Here is a 16,828-nt window from a genome sequence, read left to right as displayed (position 1 = left end):
ACTGGAACGTATTTATCTGTGTTGGACTGTGAGGAAGGGTGTTGAAGAGGATAAATTCCTGACTGCATTTCAGTCAGGAATTTATACAGTCAGGTCACTGTATTTGCAGTGACAGCTCTAAGTGTGAGCATGGTGTTCCAAGTATGGCTAGGGTATGACAGTGGTGGCCAAGGCTGCTAAAACACAGAGCACTGCTGTGCTCTGGGTGCTGTTAAAGGTCTGTGGGCCTCAACAGCCCACAGCTAATCAGGAGGAGAGATGGAATCTTCCTTCAGTAATGTTTCTTGGATCTATTCTTTTTAAAGCAGGGAGCCGTTTCTTCTTTCAGTGGTTGCTTCATATATTTTGTAGATTTGACCATAAATTGTTGTTGTCTTTTGAGGTCCACCTTCTGCCAAGTTTTCTTTTTTTCCCTGATTGCTCTGGTTTAAGTTTGGATGTGCAAGCACAAAAGCCAAAGTTGAGACAATAGTAGTCTTCAGTAGTCTTATAGTTCAAATCTCTGCAGTACTTCTGATTAAATAAAGATAGCATTGAGACCAAAGCATCCATAATGTTGGGTGAGGGAAAAGGAGGGAAGAAGGTGTGTGCCAGACTCACTAAGCAAGTCAGTTTCAGGGCCAGACAGTAGTATCTGATACGTGTTATTCACCATCATGGGCACTGCCAGTAATTCCTGAAAATATCCCAATGCCAGTATCCTGATAATGTCAGCCTCTGTTATAAAAGATGTGCTGAGGCTTGTAAACTCATCTTTTTCTTTTCTTTTTTTGCTTTAATGATTCTCAAGTGGATTCCAAGTGTGTTTTGTCTCCAAGACATCCAAGTCAGTATGGTCCATGTTTTAGCTGTGTTCTCTCACTTTTCAATAGATTGATACCATGCAGTCATGCCTACTTTGATAGTTAAGTAACAGGTCATTGCCACTCATTTCAATTCCCCAGAAACACAATAGAACTTAGTAGAAGAGAAAGCTTACAAAGAAGAGAGTTGGGGAACTCATCATTCACATTCAGAAAATACTCTGAAAATGTGGCCGTGAAACTTTGTGACCTTTCATCATACCCTGAGCACATCAGGGCTACGAACCTCCTAGCATGTGTTGCTGAGGGTGACTGAGCACAAAAGACAAATGGGCAGGCCTAGGAGTTTGGCAAAAAGAAATGTTAAGCCATTCCAAACCTCCAGTTCCAGAGTGGATTTCCAAATTTCTGAATACTGTTATTAATAGGAATGGCATTGGATGATCTTCTTTCAAAACAAGTATCTTTATATTCCATATATATCTTTGTTGGTTTTAATTGCTTGTGCTGAAATGAACTGTCTCTTCCTTTTTTGATTTTATCTTGTTCTTGAGCAAGTCATTGGCTGAAGCAAGTGAAGAATATTTGTCTGCAGAAAGGTAATTCTCTAGCTATGCTAGTGTGAAAATGACAAAGGGAAATTGCTGTGTCTCTATACTGGGCAAAGATACATGAATGTAGTTGTTTCTGACAAGACTCCTCTTTTGGAATAAGATACAGCGAGGCAGGTTTTGGTTTGTGGGCCAAACCCAGCCTTCTAGCCAGCTGCTTTACCTCGCAGGAGCCACTACCTACCATATCTTCCAGGGAAGAGATGAGCTGGCTTCCAGCTGCTCCTCAGCTCTGAGCCTTTCCTGCTTCTCTGCAGGTGGGTGGAGGTGTGTGAGAAGGGAGGAGAGGTGAAGACAGCAGAGTAGGGTGTACTAAACCTGTCCACTGGCTCCATTTAGTGAGAACGTGATCACTCCATAAGGAGGCACCTGAACCTCTATAGGACTGGACTTAGCACATGTGTGGAACTGCTTTTTTTTTTTGTTTTTTTGTTGTTGTTATTATTTGTTTGTTTGTTTTTAATAACCACCATTGCAGTTAAAATAAAAATAACTTAAATTCAATGGGTTGGAGTTCCCTGGAACTTAGGTTGACGATTGTGCTGAGTTGTTTGGGCAGCTGAGCAGACCTGTGGGCAGCAATGCTGAGCAGGCAATTTTCTTCATGCCAGTTCCCCATGGCTCAGAAGTGTGGCATAGTGGCAGGGAGCCAGATTTAGCACTGAACTCGCATCAAAACACCAGGGGTGTTTCCTGCCTCCTAGAAAGAAAGAATTTGGTCTTCACAGGTCACTGTGAGATGCACATTAGTAAAAGAAATGTGGATTGACCCATTAGATGCCAAAGAGTAGAAACAGCTTTGGCTGATTCTTTCTTGTTTGGATTTTACACTGTTGTTGATACAGGTCATAACAGGTGAGGTTATATCATGCTCACTGCAGAGTACTAGAAGTATCAACAGTTTCCAATAATATAGAGGAATAGCTCAGTGCATGCAAGTTAAATAAGTCAGCCAAAGAAATCAGCCATCACCTGAGTAACTGATTTTATATAAACATCATGAAATGTCCCAGAAAGCCAACAGCCATACAAATTATACCAGTCAGTCAAAAACAAGCAAAGTGTTTTGAGCACCAGCCTTTGGCTATGAGTCTGTAACTGGAAATGATTTGTAAAAGCACACTTTATAGACTGTTCCTACATCGCAGGACAAGTTTCATCCTATTGTGTTTTTTTGCAGAGGGAAGGTGCGCTGTAACCCTCCTTGCACCTGGCTTGCTTGCACAGGAAAGCAGGAAAGTTTTAAGCCCCATTTACTTCATGGGAGATAATATTCTAATCTCACTGTAGTTTTTCCTTTGGTGGAAGAATGGATTTCAGACCAGAAGCCTCAGAAGCCAAATCCACAGAATTTAGAATATTGTCATTGTCCTTTCACTTGCTAAGAAACTTCCTACAGGGTACAGTTCTATCCAGACTGCATCTATCCCTCTACTTGCTATCTTTTCAAAATCTAAAACCTTGGAAAACCTACAAGACCCTTTCCAGAAAGACACAATATCTAATTTATGGCTCCATTGAAAATGCTGTTTTAATTAATTTCCTTCATTTTATTTCTTGTTCCTCTGCTTCTCGTATTTCATCTGTTTGCATTGCCTAGATTTTAATTAAACAAACCTCTCCTCTCTGAGGAGCAATATGAAGTGGCAAAAATAATCACTTAAAATATTACAGTCATTAAAAAATTGGCTGTGGTCAAAGCCATGCATTTTCAATTTGCCGACAAAGTATATTTCTGTTTCCTTTTAAAGTGTGTTTTGTATGTGGATAGCACATGCCAACCAGCCTGGCTATCAGAGATGCTCCTCCAGCTGAGTGGGCTGTGTGACAACTCCTTAATGGGGGAAATTGATGGCTCTCTGCTCATGTAGAGGTGAAGGCATACTGGGCAGATTTCTTTCCATCTGCCACCAGCCCTTTGCAAGCTGGCACTGTCCAAATGCCCAACACATTCATTCCAATGCAAAAAAAAAACTGTTGCCAGAAAATAAATTGTGAGGCTACAGCTGTCCGGAAGAATCATCGGGGCCATTAGGCTCAGGAGAGATAATATGAAGAGGTGCATCAGTGTTTGCCTCTGATAAAAGCCTAATTAAATGATGGTAAAGATGACTGTAAATACTTTGAAGGCACAGAGGTGAATAACGTTTTCATGGGAATGTGTATGAACCTTGAGAGATGCAACATCTCAGCCAAAAACCCATTACACCAAAGAATTTCATACGGATAGTTCCTGTTGATGCCTTTCTGAATTGCACAGTTGTATCATTTAGTTGCCCTCTGTTTCTGCTCTCTGAGTTCTGTACTGCAGAGCCAAGAGGTATTTAATGATTCAAAAATTTGACTTGAACACTGGGACAGAAGCTGATTTTAATGAACTTCAGTGCTTCTTTTTACATTCCCAATCTTTGCCTTTTAATTTTCTAACAGTATTTAGGTCCGCATCCCCAGCTGTGACTGTGTTAATGTTCTGCTTGCAGAACTAGTTTGTGCTCACATGGCAGAGGGAAGTGTAAACCTCCAAAGGTCCCTCCCACCCAACAGGTCACACAGAGTACAGCAGATGTCTCCTAATGCAGTGCTCTCATGCAAGTCTTTAAAAATATGGACATTCTTTGAGCATTCCAGCAGGATATGGGACCTCAGATCTTACTTAGGCCCCTGAGAACATTCAGATGCTACCGTAAATTAGTCTGTTTTTATTTATGAAAACATAAATAGGTCCATTTGGCATCTGCTTCACCAAATCCAGTTTCCCTGCTTTTGCTTTCAGAAACCCAATGGCTTTGAGCAGTCCTAATTAACTCCCTTCTGTGTCTCAGGTGATCAGCAGGCTTTCCTAAAAGCAACTATAGAGAAAAGGTGAAAGCTGGAGGTAGAAGATGTAGAATTTAAAGAGTATAGAGTATGACAAAGAAGGTGAATCCAGTGCAGACTTTTGACAAAAGTTAGGTTTTGAAAGCATGCATCAGTATCTCCTATAGTATGTATCTTCCAGTTACGAGCTAATACCCTCATCCTATACAGTAAGAGGTTCACCAAAATATTGTACCATTGTAGCAACAAGGAACGTTGAGCAACGGATATACAATTATTGCCTCTTTAGACACAAAACAAAATGAAAGCGTGTGTTCCAGGAAAAACCACCATCCATTTGTAAAGCAGGAGATCAGCTGAGGCTGGGAAGGTGAGGAAATAAAAGGAAACATGCAAGAAAGAACAGTGCCCATGCTGGTAAGCAGTGTATTTTTAAGTGTAATCAGTGATAAGGTTTGTTGTGGAAAGTGCTAAGGAGATGCCTGAAGGACATCATCAGGTGAGGAATTTTCCAGGCAAGATGGGCACCAGTAGATGAAGGGGCAGGTAGCAGCAGTCAGGTAAAGGTGAGCTAAGAGGTGGTAGAGGCAGGTGAAGATGAGATATCACAGCGCTTCCTGAGCAGGTGAAAAGCAGTAATACTGTAACTATACAACAGACAAACTTTAGAAACAGAAAATTCAAAGTGAATATTAGATTGAAAGCAAGTCCAAGCATGCTGAGCTATGGGAATGTGTCCAGACAGTTTTCATTTTGCTCTATTCATGCTAAGCAATAGTTTAACAATTGCAGCTAGTGAATAATAGTACTGGTAGTGCCAGATTAAATTAAACTGATTTTTTTTCCCTTGGGATGACCACAGTCCTTGAACAGTTCTTGGCTTCTTTCCATTTGGCAGCAGTGACTGTTGTTTGCTTGGTATACAACAGTGTACTTACGGCAGGCTTATAGTTCCACTCTTGTTGCAAACAATAGGAAACAGCTACTGTTGTGAAGTGTCAACACTGAAGCATCTCAAGGATCGTGTGCTCTGTTTTGAAGGTGATTTGGAAGAAAGCTTTGTTTAATGAAGGTTATCAGATTTGTCAAAGGATTTTTTCTCTAAATTAATTTTTCATCACAAATTACTTAACTTTTTAGTGTTGTAATTTGTGCAAGGACATGTTAAATGTTCCTTATGCTTATAATCCCTCATTAAATACAAAATTGAACTCTGTTGTAGTACTGGACCTTCAGCTGGTGCTTCCACAGTAACAAGAAGAGAAATATGCTACAAGTCGCTGCCATTTTGCCTTTTTAGTTACTATATTTTATTAAGTAACTTAATTTGTTCATATCCTTAAAATCATTTACGTGTAAATAAAAATGAAACAGAGAACAAATTGCATCTGATATTCATAAGAGAGAATGCTGCGTCTGCATGAGAGAGATCTGCAGTATCTCCAGTTTAGGGAGAACTTAATTGCATTAGTTTCAAAAAAGAGTACGTGTTAATTTCAGATTTTTTATCACCTTTATAAAAGAAGAGAAACCTTTAAAATTCAGTCCTTCAAAACTGAACATTCTATAGTTACCACTGAAAGTGTAAAGTCATTAATTCAGGAAAAAACACAGTACTTGAGTTCTTCGTTTCTAAAGGCTTGGATTCAAACCCTGGGTTGAACCCAAGAGAAAATGAGTCTGATGGTTTCAATTCAGTTTCTAATCTGTTCAAACCCTGTTGCAAAACCACATAATAATCCAGCAATCAGCAGCCTCTTGGATGCTGAACAGGACTGATGAGGTAGTTGGGAGTTATGCCAGAGAGGAATAAATTCTTGTGGAGTTTCCTTTGCCTCTGGAAGATATGTCTGAGCACCTTTTAAGGTTGTTTGCCCCTCTGCAGCCCATTGGGTGAAAAAGAGCAGTAAAAGCAGCAACAGATAGAAACTGCTTGGAAAATGAAGAGGAAAATATGGAAGCAGGAAGCTAAGTGTGATGCAGGGGGTGGTGTTATAACCATCAGACCATAAAGAGTGCACCAGGGAGAATCATAAAGACAGGGAGATGCAGCTGGCAGCTGGAAGAGGATGAGAGTACATCTTATAGAGGTGGGTGCTTCTCTCTCATGGATGTGCTCTTGTGGTCCCAAATGGTTCTACTGAGCAAAAAGAAAACAACGGCCCTCTCTCAGAACTTTGATAGAAGCTTTACATATATTCTGAGCATCTTTTTTACCTCCTTTAAAGATAACAAGCTTCTATGACCATTTTTGTAGTCATGTAGAATAACAAAAGCTGTTAAATTCCAGTTTGAACTTTCCCTCTGCAGAACTGTTTCACATCAGGTTCAAAGCTAACTTGGTCAGAGTCTGATTTGAGCCATATGTTAAGTAGTTCATTAACACATGAAATCAGCATAAAATACATATTCATTGATATTGTGTGGCTTTTGAAAAAACATAAAGGTAGTTTTATAGAACTAATGAAATAAGTGATGCTTCTGTATCCTTTGGAGCATTCATAAAATTCTGATTGTACACAACTATGCATAATTTCATATTTGCCCTTTTGCCAAGCTGCCCATTGATTTATCTTGACAACCTAAGTGGAAACTCTACCAGATAGACTTTGGTAAATATTCTCTAAGACAGCAGAAGGACATACAATTGTGAAATGGAAACAGGCCTGTATCTGTTCTGTGTATTTTAATAGGTGGCTTTAATCAGCAAGAGATTAGTAATGACATGTCCCAGTATCAAGTAAGCACATACATATAGCTGAGCAGCTGAGAAATAAGTACAGCCTACAAAGGACATTCCAAAGCTTGTATGCAGCTGTACATTGCTAGTTCCATAGGGTCTATCTGTCTGTTTATTAAGAAATGATGGATTACACATAGATTTGAATTATTAGAAGTTTTAGCCTGAATATTTATTTCTAGTGTATTTACTTGGCTGCTTGCAGGTAATAGCGGTTTTGTGATAGATTGATTGACACATGAAGGCTATTTCATTTCTGTTCAGCAAATGAAGCATAATTTGAAAACCAAGGAGCAAAGTTATTTTTAGAATTACGATACTGGCAATACCTGGGAGCATTAATGCCAATTAGGGAACAAAAGCCATTCCTAAGTATAAATTTAATTGCTGAGTTACAGGCAAACATATATGACAATTATCAACATAAAAATTTCAGTTGTGTTTTTTGCACTGATAAATTAAAAGAGGAATAGGGATAATGCAGCATTTTGTACTTTTCTCTTAAAATCGCATAGACAAAGATGCACTGGACAGGGTTTTTTTTGCTCCTTGCCACCTTTCTTTTTTACTGAAAATTTAATTATTAACTTACGTGGCACTGCCATGACCTTTTTAAGCACAGATGAGGTGATCATCACACTTTCCCTTGGTGACTTCTGAAGGAGTTCAGAGACAAGAGCAGACTGCATAGATGATGCTGAAAAGGTCAATGCAGTTTGGTATTACTGTATTTCTTTTTCAAATATTGAACTGTGGCAAGAAAGGAGAATTAGTCTAATCAGTCATTTCTTATTGCAGCTCATAATTCTAATGTGACCAGATTTTCCAAAGAAGCATTTGAGCTAATTATTACTTTTATCAGTATTTGTTTTAATATGAACAATTCAATATAATACCAAGTTGTCTGCGTTAAGGATGGGTAGAGCTTCTTTAGAAGCTTCCAATATTCCTTTCAGCCATGCAAATTCCAGAGACTTAACAATTTATCAGATAGATGCGAGGGCAAGAGTAGTACAGGCAGAAGACAATCCATATTGTAGCCTACATGTCATTTTGTAGTCTGTGTGCAATATGACCTGTTCAAAGGCTCTGTATGGTCAGGACTCTTTGAGCAGATGTGGAACTTCATTTCATGCTGCTGAGGTGATCCATGCAGAAATGCAGGATGAAGAGCAGACACGTCGTTCATGTGGGCAGCCTCAGCACCCTGCGATCAACATGTTACAAGAGTTATTTGCCTACATAGCTATTTGCTGTGCTATTTGCATAAAATTATAGCAAACAGCCTTTTCATTCATACATGTCAGCCCTGAAGTTTGCTATGTGGCAGTGCAGAGCAATTTTGCCTTCAAACACCTCTGCTTGCAGAAATTCAAACATGAAGATCTGACATGTTTCTCAGCATGAAACTCTTCTACCAACAAAATATCCATATCAATAGTGCTGTTAAGGTGAGCAGAGTTGTGATTACTGGTCCAAGGCAAACATAATGGCTAGGCTTTAAAATAGGAATAAACACACAAAGGTTTGGTTTCTTTTCTAAACAAACACAATGACACAATGGTTTGAAGTGCATTTATAAGGAAGCTGATATGAGGTTAGGAAATTGGGGTATGCCAAGAAAGAGGAAAGGTGATGGTCCATTCATTACCTGTATTTCATCTCAGACAGTGGTAAGTCATATGTCAATTTGCAGCTTGCTCTGAACTCAGGCAGCCTGTGAGCAGGATAGCTGCCCTTGTCGACCACAGTAACATCCCCTACTCTGTGCTCCTTTTGTCTACAGCACAGCTGCCAGTCAGATGGAAACTCCATTTATTTCCATGGGACAGAAGGCAGTGAGTTCAATTTTGCCACAACTCGGGATGTGGACCTTTCTACAGAGGATGCGCAGGAGCTGTGGGCAGAAGAATTTGAGAGCCAGCCCAAAGGGTGAGTGCCTGGGTAGGGCTGGGAGCTCTGTGCTGGGGTAAATATTACTAGGATAAAGAAAAATTTCTTCACGGACTCCTTCACAGTTTGGCGAACCAAACCATAACACACTGGATGCTGAATGATTCTTGTGTCCTTTTAGACATTTCAGGCAAATAAAAAGCATACGTATGTACTATGCGTTAGGTGACCACGTGGGATGGATCTGAGATGTTGTCTCAGTCTGTTTCTATCTTGAAAAAACAAGACATCTGCCCTGCCTTTAGCTCTGGCTCTGCTGGACCAGGTGATCAGTTAATTGGAGCCAGGCTCCTCCTCTTCAGTGATTCTAATCAAGGCTCCTCCTTCCTTGATAATTAATAAGCTATTAACAAAATTACAGTAGTGAATTCTGCACTTGAGTACAAATCTTGAAGTCAATAATTTGTACCATACCCAGTAAGAAAGAGCACAGTGTCTGCAAATAATACAAGAAAGCAGCCTCACCATATAGAACTGTAATTAACATTGTCCCTCCTTGCACCATATCTGTGGGGCTTTGCTTTGGGAATTGTACAATACTGCAAATATAAGCGCTTCCTTAATTTCTTCTTAAAGAAATGTTTCTGAATGCTCTTTGAACTGTATTTTAAATATTGTTCTGCTATATTGAGACTGTCACAGGAACATGAAGGACAGATTAAAGGGTGCAATTATCCACAGCAGGCCTGAACAGAAAATAAAAATTCTCTTTTGTGGAAAAAATGTAAGATTTAGAAGACTAGAGGTTTGTTTTCAATATGTCAATTGCCTGTATTTCAAGATGATGTTCAAAATAAAAGGGAAATACGTTAGCAAAGAGAGCAGATTCCTGGGGTATGAAATATTCCATTTCCACCTGTGCTGGCAACAGGGTGGAACAGAAGCAGAGCATCACTCTCTGACATCCAAGCTGGATATTCAGCCTCCTGCATCTCTGCTCACAAACTCCTCATGGGACCAGAAGATATTTCCTCAGAACTGTGTCTTTGCAAAAACTTTTGTTAAAGATTGTCAACATTTTCTGACCCAATTTCCCTATTTCTATGCCATTTCCGATACAAAAGAATTGCAGAATGTATAAAGGCTGCTCTGAAAATCATGCCCCCTATTTTATTATGTTAGTCCATAGTAATTTTGACCAGAAGTGGTTGTTGATGATATGGTAGTAGAGGTTGAACCTTCCCACCAATAATCCATTACGTGTTGTTGCCATGTGATAGATGGCAGCAGAGGGGCAGTGTCTGACACAGAAGTGTGGATGAAGCAAATGTGTTTTATTGAACTTCTCCATGATGTAAAAATTGCACTCGTTGATATTCATCAGTGCTTGCTGAACATTTATGGAGACCAACCAGTGGATATGAGCACAGTGAGAGGTGTGTTTCAGCAGTGGTGACAGTGATGTGAAAGACAAACCACATTCTGGATGGCCATGTACAGCTGTCACACCACAAAATGAAGATCGTTTTGATCAGCTCATCCACAAGAATCAGAAAATTGTAATCATGGAACTGTGTACAGAGCTGAATGTCAACTTCAGTGCACTAGAAATGATGGTGGCAACATTGGAATACTGCAATATTTGTGCCAAATTGTTCCCACAAATGCTAACATGGGAACAGAAAGAAAACCATATGCAGTTTTTCAGGACCTACTGAACCAAGACAAGGCTGAAGGTGACAGTTCTCTGGATCTCATCACTACCAGTGATTAGATGTGGTGTAACCACTATGAGTCAGAGACAAAACAGTGACCCTTTGAGTGTGAACTCCCCATCAAAAAAAAAGTTCAGGACACAACCTTCAGCAGGAGAAGTGATAGGAAAGGGGTGATGCTGACTTTCCTGGAACATGGACAAACCATCAGCTCTGTCTGCTAGGCCGCAACACTGTCTAAGCTGAAGGACCCAACTTCCAGAGTCAGGCCAGAGAAGAAGACAACCTTGCAACATGATAATGCCAGGCTTCATGCCCATTTGAAGATTGTGGAGCACATTGCCAGTCTTGGCTGGATCACCGTATAGTCTGGATTCAATGCCTTTCGTCTTCCATCTGTACAGGCTGGTGAGAGTTGGACTGAGTGTGCAACATTTTTCTAGCTACAACACAATCATAACATCATCATGGGTAACCTCTGGTGAAGATTCTGACAAGCATACCATACAGGCTCTTGTTCATCCCTGGCAAAAATGAATGGGTGGTGACTATGTTGAAAACTAGTGTTTTGTAGGTAAGAATTTACTCCATCAAACAATGTCATTGTGCTTTCTGTATCTGTTGTAATTTCTGTGGAAATAAATAAGAAGTGTTGTTTTTGGAGCAATTTAAATATGTTTACTAATCATAATTACTATGAGGTGGAAGTGGCCTTACTGTCCAGCAGTGTAAGACTCCAGATCAACCTAATACAATGTGTTCCACTACTGACTTTTCTATCTACAAGGTTCATTAGTAAGTAAAGGTTCTTTTATTCTTTGGTATAAATAACATGGTGGCTTGGCGGACTGCACCTCTCTTCCTTTCTTTCATTTTGGAAATGTAGGAAATACCAGTCTCAAGAAAAGAATGTCATTGAGGTCATTGTGTATGAACAGAGACAGCTGCTGTGTCAACCACATCTCTCTTGGTGTGGTCAGAAAATTTGCTGAGGGTACACTCAGTCCCACTGTCCATATCACTGACAAAGATGTTGAAGACAACCAGTCCCAAGATGGATCTTTGGGGTCTCTTGTCACTGGACTCCACTTGCTCATACTGCCACTGACCACAGTCCTTGCTGTGGCCATCCAACCAATTCTTTATCCATTGACTAGTAAATACATCAAATCCATATTTCTCCAATTTAGAGATAAGAATATGGTCCAAGTCTACATAAAAGGCTCTGCACAAGTCCAGGTAGGCAACATGAAGCAGTAGGCTTCATAAATAGAATTTGCTATTAGTAACATGCATCTTTCTACTGTTATTTTTTAATCACATAAGTTAGGGCCTGTTCCTTAAAATGAACACTAAAAGTGATCTTCATATCAGAGGATAGAGCTATCTCTGGTGTCTCTAGCATATGTACTACTTTGAATGTCCTTGCTTGTTAAATCTAATTTAGATCCATGTATCATTCTGTCATTTTTTATGTAAAGAAGAATTTCAAGAGTCAGATGAGTGATAAATGTATACAAATGTACTGTTCAATCAACATCTGCATCTCTGTCATGCCATCACCAAGAGATATCTATCTTTACAGATATTGTTTTCGTTTATTTTTCTTTAAGTGCCAGTTATTTTATGTTGTAGAACTTTCTAGTTTCCATTATAATTCTGCCTAAAAGGAAAGAATCCCTGGAAACCTCCATGATCTGCATCATTCATGACCTCAAGTTGTTTTGTGGGTCATCAAAGAGACTGTTTTAATTGAGCTAAATAGAGCATACAAAAGATCAATGGAGCATTGCGAGATTTTGTCATGTAAGTTGAAGTAAGCCTAACCATGTTGTTCTGTGCTTGCCTTTGGCCCAAGAGACCCATTTTCAAAATTGTATTTTGATTATATTGCACATTACCTTTAAAAGATCTGCACAACTAAAATAGGGTTAGGTTAAACTCTGCTTCCATTAACATATTTATACTTGTGTCATAAAAGCTTTTCAGTGACGCTAATCTTGCTAATTCCTGTGTAAATGACTGACAGTTTTAAAGGAGGATTTTCAAGCAGGCACATTGTTAGTCTGTCACAGCTTAGGTCAATAAGAAAACTGGCAGCTCTTAAGAAGATCTAAAAATACATTTTGAAATAGTGTGAATGGTTAAATTGATAAGCAGACTGCTAAAGTGTTGAAAAGGCAGTTTTTGAGGTTTTCATGCTCCACATTGGTGGTAGAGATTGTTTCTGCTAGAAGTGGACAGGAAATGGCTTTGTCATCCCTCAAAGACTTCAAATCTTAAACATCTTCTCATTCTCTGATTCGCTCTGAATGATTGGATTATTGGGTATTAATGATTCTAAATATTGCATTGCTTTACTGCCTTATGACTTTCAAATACTTCATTATGAATAATTATGTATCAGACCAAAATAATGTACAGTTTTTCAAATTTCTAATCTTTGAAAATATTGTTTTAAAGGAACCAGTGTTTTCATGCTGAAAACATATTTTCAGTAGAAAAACTTAATTGAAAAATTCTGCAGGAGCTCTTTTAATTATCACTAAATAGAAAATAAGAATAAAAAAATCTGACAAAGATCATGTCATCATACATTAGAAGAAACCCAGCAATTCCTGTTTCATTCTTTGCTCATGTATTTGTTAAAAGTGTAAACACTCAAGAAGATGAAAAGAATATTTTTGGTTATTACCTTTGTATTTAATGGCTGGCATAGTAGATATGGAATATGTGCTTTTTCATGTTTCATTCATCTGTAAACATTCTATTACACAATATGAACAGAAGGCAGTTGTGTATTAATCATTTTCACGCCAGAAAAATAATGAAGTACTGGAACAACAAAGCACTAAATATACTGCTTTCTGTAAAAATGAACTCCTAGAACATGTTTTGTTTGAATTTATCAGTAACGTGCTGCTACACTTTCTCTGCCCACTGTTGACCTCTCCAGGTGGGACATAATAGGTGCTGTCGTTGGTACTGAATGTGGGACGTTGGAATCTGGCTCATCTATGGTGTTTCTCAGAGATGGTGAAAGAAAAATATGCACTCCGTATATGGACACTACTGGATATGGGAACTTACGGTTTTATTTCAGTATGGGTGAGTGTGTATTCCCAATAAATCAGAAGTGAGATATGTGAGATTCAGATTTCATAATGCACATAGGAAATATTTTAAACATTCCTTGGAAAAGGATGGCTCAGATTCATCACAGTTATGCACCTACAAGGATGTAAGACAAATTTTGGACTGTGAACTCTTCTGATGTTCACAGAAATGTGAAAACATGGTGGGCACACAAATAGCCCTCCTGAAAATATTCTTTGAGGTATCACTGACTTGCAGATTTTTCTTAGCCAGATGGGGCATTCTGGGTTTAGGATCCCTTAAGAGACTTTTTTTTCCCATGGATATATCTAGCCAATTTGATTGGTTTAAACATTTAGTTCCAGATTAAAACTGCTACATGAAGGTGTGTCCATGCAAGGTCAGTGTCTAATTTTCTTTTGTAATTAGGGATGTGATCAGTAAAGTTACTGAAAAAATGCATTTGGTTCAACATGAGACACTTGTGCTAGACTAGCTAAGCTATTCTCTGGACTCCAGTGACTGCATAGGTTGGATATCCCTTGATATAAAAGGGAACTTACACACCTGCTGCACACATAGTTTTGGGTTTACACTTGTCAGTCCTCATGCAGGGTTCACAATGCAAACACAAGTGTGCCTTAAAAGTCAACATAGTGCTGGCAGATATAAGTGGGGACTTGGACAGCCAAAGCCTGCTGGAGCACCTTCTGCTCAAAAGTTCTTAGTTTATCACTCTATTCAAAATCATTTTTACCCAGGGTCAAATTCATCTCTCATGCACAAAACACACCATTGACCATTATAGCCTTGGAAAGAGTCTCTGTGTCTCATCCCTTGTGGAAAGAACTGATGTGGTGTCAGCATCTTCTCTGGACCTTCCTTTTAGAATGAAGTGCAACTTCAGATATTTACTAGGGCTAAAAAAGCATTTAGGGGCAAATTTGTGCTATCGTTGATCCTTCCCACTGTTGTGATCAGTACAACTGCATTAGTTTGTTCTTTTAACTAACAAGAATTGCTATGGACACTGTGGCTGCCATTCAGTACCTTGCAGTGTTTTTCCACCACTTTTATTTTGCACATAAAGGAAATTGCATTATGTTATTCTCTCAACACCATGTTTAGAGTAGGTGAGGGTTTTTGTTTAAAGGTAGAGAATAATAAAATAATAAAGGAGGAAGCAGATACTAAACTTATGACCTCCAGAAGCTACCTTCTGAATCAACAAGAAAAAACACCCTGTATTTAATGAGTGGAAGGCCTCATGTTATGGCTCTAAATTGTTGCACATCTCCTCTGTGGTATGTGAATTACCAATAACACGCAGGAAGAAGAGGATGCAATTTGCCAGTTCTCCCAAGCATTACAGCACCTGCAAGAGAAACAGGAAAGAAATTTGCTCAACCTTCTGAACCTAGGGGAGAAGTTGTCAGCACATACAGGCACAGAGAATAGTGTGTTATCATTAGAAAGTGTATTTTGTTGTATTCATGCATTAAGTAGATCACAGTTTAAACACTCCAGCAAGCAGAGAATTTGAATGAACACGTGGATATTTCTTACTGCAGCATAATAAGCATCAAAAATGCACATCTTACCTAGCTTTCTAGATTGCTTTGCCTATCCCATTCCAGGAGCTGGGCATCTTTAGTGAAAAGATGTAGAGAAAGTACTTAGTTTATGCAACTTTCCTATTATGGGTAGTTCAGAGAAACTTCCTCATCCTGTTTTCTGCTGGTTTTTTTTTTTTTTCAGTACCTGTGGTACCCATAGTGTACAGGAAAATGACAGGTTTCCTGTTTTAGTTACAGATATTCTCTTAAAAATCTTTTCCAGAATGCCAGACTAGTTTGGTGATGTCCATTGTATAAGTGTTATGTCATACTCATTCCACAAACTTGCCAATATATCTGCTCTTCCAGAGAAGAATATCAAGTGTTTTTAGATTCTACCAAATGAAGATACGTGAAATCCTGCCTCATTCCAGTGAGATTACCGTATCACACACATGCTGTGTGGTACAGTAGATTCAATTCATCCTATTTAGGATATGGTATAGACAATAGAAGAAGTAGCACAATGAGTAAGATTTGCAGCAGTCTCTCCCCCTTTCCTACTGAGAGCAAGTTCTCAGCAGCAAAACTATCAGATGAGTATTATTTGAAGTCCTCATTTACAGTGTGTTGCTTCATGGGGTGAGTACCAGGTAACAGTTTGCTGATCTCCTTCAAAGAGAAGCTTCAAAGAGAACTCAGAAAGCAGAACATTTCTATGTGAACAGGATTTGAAACATGCAGATAGAAGTATTGTTCTAGCCACAGCATTTTCTCTTTAATTTGTTTTTTTTAAGCAGATTAAGAGAGTTGCTTGAGGTTTTCATAATTGTCAACTCCCTTATCTCTGACGTAGTAGATCAGATCAAGTAGTTCTTATATAGTATGTCCTTAGGGCTTGTGTTCTTTTCTTTCATACCTTAAGATAAACAGTGTCTGATAGTAGTTATTTTTTAAGTTTGTCTGCGTAATATGATCCTACTTTCCAATAACAAGAACCTCAGTTAATTTTTTTCTCCTTTAAATGTGTGTTCTACAGGGGGAACTTGTGATTCTGGGGAATCCCATGAAAATGATGTCATCCTTTATGCCAAGATTGAAGGCAGGAGGGAACACATAGCTCTTGATACCCTGACCTACGCTGCTTACAAGGTAAATCACCTTAAATAAAGTAGATGGATAGAATGGATAGATCAGTCTTAGGAGTGTGTAGTGGTAGGACAAGAGGTAATGGCCTAAAACTTGAACGTAGGAAGTTCAAATGTACAAATACACATGTGATGCATACACATGTGAATGTGTTACAGTTTCAAATGCAATATGTTTATATATTGTGGAGGAAACTTGGTGGTAAACATGCAGCTGATTTCAGCCACAGATCCATGTGCATTTTCGCTGTAACTGTAGCATTTAGAGAAGTGATGTTTATAGTTACAGTAGGGTTTGACCTGAATTTGGTTGAGTCATCTGCATTGTTTCATTGTACGTAGTTTTCCTCCTCTCCTGGTTCTGTGTGAAACACAGGGTAGGACTTTTTCAAAACTGAGGAAACTGTAATTGTAAAATAATAAAACATTAATTGGAGAATTCAGGGAGA

At 38.8% G+C, this 16,828-nt stretch overlaps 1 protein-coding gene across 3 annotated transcripts in view; it reads left to right on the top strand.

The window, feature by feature from the left end:
* Positions 1 to 16,828, top strand: part of RELN (reelin) — a 251,068-nt gene that overhangs the window by 141,606 nt on the left and 92,634 nt on the right. For all 3 annotated transcript variants that reach the window (XM_015884323.2, XM_015884245.2, XM_032442336.1), the window contains exons 11-13: positions 8,758 to 8,903; positions 13,536 to 13,687; positions 16,271 to 16,383. In XM_015884323.2, the coding sequence (XP_015739809.1) occupies positions 8,758 to 8,903; positions 13,536 to 13,687; positions 16,271 to 16,383 (411 nt within the window). The remainder of the gene's footprint in view (positions 1 to 8,757; positions 8,904 to 13,535; positions 13,688 to 16,270; positions 16,384 to 16,828) is intronic.

Source organism: Coturnix japonica, chromosome 1, assembly GCF_001577835.2.
Source record: "Coturnix japonica isolate 7356 chromosome 1, Coturnix japonica 2.1, whole genome shotgun sequence".
In the NCBI taxonomy this organism is placed as follows: domain Eukaryota; kingdom Metazoa; phylum Chordata; class Aves; order Galliformes; family Phasianidae; genus Coturnix; species Coturnix japonica.
The sequence above is the reverse complement of the archived record's forward strand: the minus strand, read 5'-3'. Positions and strand labels throughout refer to the sequence as shown.